General features: G+C 45.5%; 1 protein-coding gene across 6 annotated transcripts in view; it reads left to right on the forward strand.

The window, feature by feature from the left end:
* The window catches only part of GOLGB1 (golgin B1), a 40189-nt gene extending 31951 nt beyond the window's left edge, over positions 1–8238 (forward strand). For all 6 annotated transcript variants that reach the window (XM_066182544.1, XM_066182542.1, XM_066182543.1 and 3 more), the window contains 7 exons: positions 846–1011; positions 2121–2252; positions 3357–3515; positions 3648–3745; positions 4391–4525; positions 6086–6191; positions 6561–8238. In XM_066182544.1, coding sequence (XP_066038641.1) covers positions 846–1011; positions 2121–2252; positions 3357–3515; positions 3648–3745; positions 4391–4525; positions 6086–6191; positions 6561–6695 — 931 coding nt within the window. In that variant the 3' untranslated portion in view covers positions 6696–8238. The remainder of the gene's footprint in view (positions 1–845; positions 1012–2120; positions 2253–3356; positions 3516–3647; positions 3746–4390; positions 4526–6085; positions 6192–6560) is intronic.
* Positions 8239–8449: the final 211 nt, after the last annotated feature.

The raw sequence follows: 8449 nt of genomic DNA on the forward strand, positions 1-8449 counted from the left end.
ATAGTTTAGAACATACTAATTTTGTATGGCTGTCTAATCCTTTATTTCACCTGCTCTATGTCTTCTATGTTTGTTTTTTTAATTCTCTCTGTAATTCAAGTCTAGTAAAATTGTCTTCTCCAACTGGACTAAAACTAGTCAGACAAATATGCTCTGTTCTGAAAACAGGGTGAAATGCTTTCAGATAGTTCAGAGATCCATTTAAGAATGCCTGAGGCTGGAATGAAAAGAGTGGGATTTTCTTTGTAGAAAGTTCTATGGCTTATCTTTGTCCAGAGTGATATAAGAACTTGTAGTTCTCTCCCTTCCCCCTGCCCCCAATATGACCCTCGAATTAACACTTCAGATCTTGTAAAGTTTGTAGCATATTACAAATTTTATTTATCTTGACAGAAAGCAGGAGGTTTATTTCCTGTGTAGCTTTTACACTGTACATGAAGTGATGGCTTCAGGTTGGTGCGGTGGGATCAGTACTGCGTCTGGTGCACATATGACCATGCAGAGAAATTATTATGGGGACAAGTGGCATTGCCAGTGACTTCCTTGACAAAACTCTGTACAGCGAGATGAAAACAATGTCCAGGAACACAAAAAGTGTGAAAAAAATCACTCTAGGACAGCATGGAACAATCCAAAGGGTTCAACCCAATACAGAAAACTTCCTTAAACCAACTTTAAGGTTCCTGTGCTTAAGTGGGTTGTCGTAGCTTGGCTTGGTTATAAAACTTCATGTCTAGCATGAGGTGAGGATTGAATCACCCTTGGCTCATTCTTAGCTGGATACGTGGACATCGTAAGTGGTACTGGTAACTTCCTTGTAATTTCCCTTGTTTTGTGCTGGGCAGACAGGAGAAGACCACCTGGGAAAAGCAGAGCAGCAGCATGAAGGAGCAGTACCTGATGGCCATAGCAGAGAAGGACAAGCAGCTGAGCCATTTACAAAGGATCGCACAGGAAATGAGGCTGCCCTTCAGCAAGTCTCAAACCACAGAGGAACAGCACCAAAGTAAGGTGGGTGGAAAGGAAAGATACAGATTCTTTATGTGAAGCTTGAAAGTCAGCCAGAAGAGCATGTGTTGCCTGCATCCAGCTCCTACAGACTGCAGTATTGGATGTGGTTGCGAGGCCTCTGAAGCTAATGCCAACGGTCTAAGTGGCATCACTGAAAGTTGTAGAAAATACGGCATACTCTTAAGTGCTCTTCCTTAAGTTCCTGGTTTCCAATGTTTCAAGAAAGGGTAAAAGAGACAGGGCTTCCTAGGCACCTTGTGTCCTCTGGGGCAGCATGGAACTTCTCAGGTGTGTATTCTGGCTGTTTTAGAGTAGCCCTCTTGCACTGTCTTTGAATCTAAGATTTTCTGTCCTAGTTCTCATTTCAATGTCACATCTTAATTTTTAAGTTTTCTATTACAGTTTTCTTGCTGTTTTTTACTGTAAGAGGGATCTACAATGCTGGTTCAAGCCCAGAGAGGCTGAGGCTTGAACACTGCACCTTCTCATTATTCCTCTTTTATACAGTCCTAAAAGTGGAGTGGAATATGCTTGGTATTCTGCTTGTCTGGGGAAGGCTGCATGCACAGTGCAGTGCATCAGAGCCAAGAGAGAACTCTCCCACCCGTGTCTGCAATGTTCCAGTGGTTTATGTCAGTGGAGGGGGTAGCAAATCTCCCTTGTCCCTTTGATACACCCATCCATATATGCAAAGAAAAAGCTTGAACAGTGTTCATGGGATGCTTTCCAGGAGGATTCTTCAGTGCTGGCCTTCTGGGTTTTGTAGATTAGAGCGGTGTGGACATTGCTTTAGGTTTTTGTTTGTTTCTTCTTTTCTCATTCATGTGCCTTTTTTTTTTTCCTTCCTGTATTGTAAACAGCTTTAAAACAACTGTTGAGCAGAATCCATCATTTGTGCAAGTTTGGTGATCTTTCCTAACTGTTTGTATTTTAAGATGGCTTTTAGGATATTTCTGTTTATTCCCCATTTGCTCTTTTGCCTGAGCAGATTGAGTTCCAGGTCTAGGAATAACGCTTGGTTTGACCTTGGAATACTGAAAAGAGAGGACTTAACACAAGAGAGAGTTGTTACATTTGCAGTATACTTTTCATTGTTCTTTCCTTGGCAGATTTCTCCAGAAGTCCTGAAAGGAGACTTTTCAAGTCTAGAAACAGAGATGAAACACCTCCAGGCCCAGCTAAGTGACAGTCTGAAAGAACTGCACCAGAAAGAGCTCAGAATTCAGCAGTTAAACAGCAAGGTACTGATCCATGCCTTATATTTGCTTGCAGTCAGGGATGAGGAATTTGGGGAGGGTTAGGCTGGAATAGGGCTCAGGAAGCAGGAATGAACCTGTCCTTGCAGGCATTCAGTGAAGTAGCACAAAATCAGAAATACATCTCTGAAAAGCGGTGTTAGAATCACACCGACGGATTCACTGTTGCCGAACAGGACTCACACAACACCAGAGCCCATCCTCCGTGTCCCACACTGCTCTCCCGCAGTGAGCAGCTGGGGTCAGCCAGAGCACTGGGGAGAGAAGCCATGAGTGGGACAGCTGTTCTGTGTGGACCAAAGGATATCCCGGCCCCATGCAGGTCCCATCCAGCAGGCTCAGTGACAGGGTCTGAATCAGCAGCTTTTCTGCCACTGCAATTTAGTGCCCTTTCTCCCAGGAAGACCAAAGGGAGAAAGGAGCAGGGAAGAGGGCAGTGGAGGAAAAAAACAGGTGAGAGAAGGGAAGAGGGGGGAAGAGAGGATAGATGGAGGGGACAGTGAGGGAAAGAAGTTGGATGGGGAGAGATGAAGACCAGAGAGTGAGACCATATGAAGAAAGTTGTTTACAGGTTCCGTGTCTTCTGTTGGGAGCACTTTCTACCCTCCTGCTTTCTGTGCTGCTGAAGGAAGTCCCTCCTTGGGAAGGCAGGCTTGTCATCTGCACTTCCACCTGCCAGCTTGAAACACTTCCTGCATTTCAGTGCAGAATCACAATCAGTCAATTCCCACACTGAAATAGAAGACCCAGAATTTATCCATCTTGAGAAAAAGAGTTGTGTTCAAGGAGAAAGTGAGACTACAAAATCATAATTTACTGATGGTATTTCTGAGAGGTTTAGGTCAATATCAGCACTTTATAAATCTTGTTCTGGATATTTAGTACTCTGTCCATCTCCTTGATGTTTTGAGACTGCTGTTCCAGAAACCTTTGCCACAAGCTACTCTTGGAGATTCACTGGTCTTTGGATGTTAGTGATGGGCAGCGTGGCAGTTATATGTTCTCAAGGGAATTCTTAACCTCAGTTAGAGAACAATTTTGCTTTCACAAAATCAGTTTCTTTGCTTGCCAGCTGTGTTCTCTTCTCAGCTATCACAGGTCTTTGAGGAGAAAAATGCCCTCTCCCTCCAGCTCCATGGGAGCAGTCGGAGCATCTGTGAGAGCCATCAGCACTACAGCGAGGTCCTGAACCGCTGCTTAGTGCTCGAGAGGCAGCTCCAGGAGCTGCAGGCTGCAGACAAGAGCATGGTAAGGGAGTTGGGCTTGCTGCACAGCAGGAAAAAGCTCATTTCAATTGGCTCTGCCAACTGTCCAGCATTGTAGTGGCTGTGTGTCCTCTGCATTCAGTGCAGTCTGCAGGACATTCCTGTGTTCTTTCAGGAGCTGTTTGCGACAGACGCCGCTCCAGGAGCCCCCCAAGAAAAGAATGAGCCACAGAGAGGCACTTACACACCTGAACTGCAGGAGCTGCAGCTGAGGTAAAGAAAGTCTGAGAAAACAGGGGTCCTGATGGAGGCCTTGAGGCTAGTGATGAGCCTGTTGCTTTTACTCTGTACCAGTGTGTTGGGAAAACTCAATCCCACACTAGGATCTTGTGGACTTGGAGGAGCTGTCGTATGCACTTGGTAGCTGTCATTAGCTCTTTGGATTAGACATTCAAAAAAAAACCCACAAGGACAGCATGCAGCAGCAATGCCAGCCAAACCAGCATCTTGGATCTGGTGGGCTGCATCCTCAGTAGCTGCTGAAGTATATCAATGGCCCTGGTCTCAAGGCTGTAGCCTGAGAGTGTGTCTGGAATTGAGATGTAGTGCAGACTTCCTTGTAGCCTTCTGAAACTATGATCTAGAATGTGATTCATCAAACCCTTTCAAAATAACTTTCAGAAGGTGGATCTGTGTTGACAGAGCCAAGGAACTCCTTTCTGATGTGAAACAGAAGTTTCAAGAGATTTATCTTCTCTCATGTTTTCCAAACAGTTTAAATACAGTAAAGATGACTAAGTCTCCTGTGTGAGCTGGGAGGTAATTTGAGTCTGTTCACACAGTGCATCAGTGAATACAATAGAATCACAGTAGTCCGTGGATTAAGCCTTTTTTGGCATATGCTTTATTTTCTGACAGGTTGTCTGAAACAGAACACTTACATAGCAGCACAAAGCAGGATATGAAGTATTTAGAGGAGCAGCTGGAGGAAGAACGAGACCGTCGTCTTGCTGCAGAGGAGGCACTTTTTGCAGCACAGGATCAGATCAGGAGGTGAGGCAGCCTGAGCAAACACTATCACCACAGAAGTGTGTTTTTGACACGTAGAAGTGTGTTTTCACTATCCCTGTTTTTCATTTGCGCTTCATCACATCCTTCTGTCAGGTGGCACTGGGGGCACAGAGACAACTTCCATGTCTGTCACAGAATTACAGAAAGGCTGAGGTTGGATGGGGCCTCCAAAGACCATCTGGCCCAACCCCCTGCTCAGCCTGGACCCAGTTGCCCAGGACCATGTCCAGATGTCTGTTGAGTATCTCCAAAGGAGACTTCACAACTTCCCTGGGCAACTGGCCTGGTGCTCAGTCACTCTTACTGTAAAAAAGTGTTTTCCAGAGTTGAGCAAATTCAGTTCATTCAGTTGTAGGCAGATGGAATAAGACAAATGATGAGATGTTAGGACAAGTTCTGTCTAGAAATTAGATGCCAGCTTTCTCAATTAGTTAAATTAACTGCTGGAAAATAGAATTTGGAGACTGAGAATTGGGTGCAGACCAAAGAGGAGTTCTCATGCTTCCAGGGGATTTGTTTCCTCAGTAAGCACTTGTCTGTCATGCATGAAACAGTTTTGACCTGAAGAATGTCACTCATTTATAATGCATTACCAATTAACATAAAATTTTCATTAATTCAGTTACTGAGAAACAATTAAACACTTAGGAGAAAGGACTTTTGTCCTCCTTTCCCAGGGTTAGCTTTTGCCTAGACCCCTCTCCTGCCCTGTGGGTCGGCACTGGGGTCTGCAGTGCAGAGGACTCTGCAAATCTCAGGGCACTGCACAGAAGCCCTGAGAGTCAGCAGAACAAAGGCAGCTGACCTGGACCGGGTGTTGGAATTAAGATGCAGTGAGCAGCAGGATCAAAATGCTTGATTCTCCTCGTTGACTATGGAGGGGGTTTTAGCAAATGACCTGATTGTAAGCACTCGTGCTGTGCATTTCCTGGTTGTTCAAGTAACTGGAGTTAGGGACTTAGTGGGTCTTTTACGTGAAAACAATGCCTTTCTTCAGCCACACTCGCTGATTCAGCCAAAAAACAATGGTCTGTGTGGAACAATTCTGGATGAAGTTCTGTGGTAATTGCTACACAGTTTGGACAACTGTAGCTCCTTCTGGCATTAAAGTCTATAAAAGCCTCCTGCAGCTGATCTCACTAATGAATGGTGGCCCCAGGATGTGACTGCTGCCTCTGTCACTAGAAAATAGGAAGAACCGGCACGATTGCAGCCAGAGCTGGCTTCCAAAATAATTTCACAGAAGTTAAAACACACAGGTGTATTATCCCTCTTGGCTTCTTTCAAGTCACACTATAGAATTTCACTTGAAAGGAGGAAGGACTCTTGCTAATTGTGTCACCCTGTTCCTTTGCTCAGTGTGAGCTCAGGAGACCTGACACCTGTACAAATGGAACCAGCTCTTGGCAAGTGAAGCCAGGGCTTGCTTGCAGGGGTTAATTTCTTTTTTTGAGAAATACCTTCTTTCCTAAGCTTGATTACAGTGTTTATTTGGGGCATCATAATAAGAAACTGAATTTAATTTCATGTTTGCTGTGGCAGGTTGCAGTCAAGTGAGTGGGCATCTTCCTTAAGTGCCAGCATTGATATGACTCCAGGTCATGAGCAGTCCTTGCTGATCGACTCCATGGATAATAATTCCAGCAGGGTAAGAATTTAACATTCACAGCTGTCAGTTGTGTGAGCCCCAGCTGATTCAAGAAACTGTGAACTTACAGCAGTTAAATTGCTCTGTAGACACACGTAAATTGGTTGGGGACTGTAGTTTTTCTGCTCTCGCCATGCTGTGGAAAGAATGGGATGGGGCTGGTTCATGGACAACCTGCAGAGAGCAGGGGAAGGGGAATATTTCATGAGGATTGCCCTAGTGTTAGGCCTGACAGTGGAATGATTTGGGGATGTTTTATGCTCATTAGCTTAAACAAACATACCTCGATGATCTGCGGAGTTCTGGATGACGGCAGCTGGGGACACAGCCATTCCTTGTAGTGACTGGAACCTCTCTTTACTCTTCCAGGCTCGGAGCACTCTGGGACTACGACGCCTGTTACGTTCTCTCTTCCGCTCCCGGACCCACTTGCCCCTGCTCGTGGCCATGTATCTGCTTGCTCTCCACGTCCTGCTCTTCCTGTGCTTTACAGGCCACCTGTGAACAGGAGTGACAGCCTTTCCTCGAGCCTCAGCCCTGTGTGTGCCGAGGGCCTGCACACCCTCGTAGAAGGGCGGCACTTGTCCTGGCTGCAGCCTTTCCCAAACCAGCCCTGAAGCAGCAGCTGCACCCAGCACCTGAGTGCTGCTGTCAGAGTCAGTGCTGGGGCTGGGGAACTGCTCCCAGGAGATCTGCCCTTCCCTTGGTGTTTCTACACGAGTGGTTCGTTTTCTGAGCCAGGGTTGTGCTGCAAGCCTCAAGGACAGCATCTGTTCCTGTGCCTGGAAGTAGTACCACTCATTTTAGATAGTATTGTGCTGCAGTAGGAATAAGAAAAATACTCTTGAGTTGCTGCAGTACTTCAGTACTTCTAAAACTGCGCAATCTTCCCCCTCTTAGGCTGAATCTATGAGTGGGGTTGGGGGAGCACTGTAGCTGGATGTAAAAGAATTGTCTTCCCTTTCTTCCACCTCTTAGATTTGCTCCATGGCTCAAAGCTATCTGAAATGCATATCCTAAGGAAGGTATGGGCACTTTAAGCAATGTGAATCTTAAAATCATGTTTCCTGCTCAGTTGCATCTCCTGTTGAAGAAGGGCCAAAATTAGTATATCCGGCCCTGGTGAGCATTCCATTTAAAATCAGTCATATGTCTGCCCTGACAAGCCTGTAAAATAATGCCAATAATTTAGTTATTTAAAAGGAATAGGAAACATGAAACTGTTTAGCTCTTAAGTTAAAAACTCTCCTATTTATAGCATTTGTGCACCTCTCATGATGGAAGGTGCTGCCTTACCTCTAGAAATTAGAGCAGCCCTGCTCCTGCCTTCTCATCCACTCATCACAAGACTGAACCTGCACATGCTGTGTTGGAGGGGTCCATAATGTGCTGTGTGGGCCCAAAGCAAAGGCAGAAACTCCAGGAATAAACACTCTCTCCTGTGCTGAGGAAGGAGCCAGAGTTCTGAAACCTGGTATCTGGTGTACAAAGCTGGTGCTGGTGTTTGGGCGTGTTTGGGCATATTTGGACCCAAATCAAATGATGCAAATGGACTGGATCGTTTAGGATATATGGAAATATGGATATATTTCCATATGTTTCCTAAAAGGTTCCTGAGTTTGAGACTGCCCTCTTCCAGAAGGAGAATGTTGAATGCAAAGGAAGTTCCAGTTGCGTTCGCTGTCAGATCCCGAGTGGTCGCTCCATTCAGAGTCCTGGCCAGGAGAATCGTACCTGCCTCTTAGCAGAGCATTAACAGTCGCATTTTTCCCATGGGAAAGAGGTAGTTCTTTTGATACTGCTGATAAACTGAGCTGCTCTAGCCAGTGCAGAAAGCCTGTTTGAGGATGGATTGATTCCACCGGTAGCTCAACCAGCTGGATCTCTGGCAGGTCCAGAGCACTGGCGCTCCATCTCCCTTCGTGGACTGTCCATGATTATCAGTGTGAACTTTAACTATGTCAAACTCAGTGACCAAATATTTTGTCTATAGCTTCCTGGGGTATGAGCTCCTGTATGTATAATAAAGTTTATTTTTCAGATGGAATTTGTGTAACATTGTCATGTACCTGTCCAAGTGGAGGGTGTAGTGCTGCTGTATCACCACACCTTATGTGGGTCACAGTGGGACTGCAGGTCTCTTGTGTGTGCGCTGCCTTGTGTGATGGTTGCAGAAGCTCTGTTCCTTTATACAATGTGGTGACCTTTTTTTCTCTATCTCACCTCTTGCTCAGCCTTTTTCAGCTGACAAAATAAGG

Source organism: Chamaea fasciata, unplaced genomic scaffold (assembly GCF_029207755.1).
Source record: "Chamaea fasciata isolate MVZ Bird 193981 ecotype frontalis unplaced genomic scaffold, bChaFas1.0.hap1 SCAF_5, whole genome shotgun sequence".
Taxonomy (NCBI): Eukaryota; Metazoa; Chordata; class Aves; order Passeriformes; family Sylviidae; genus Chamaea; species Chamaea fasciata.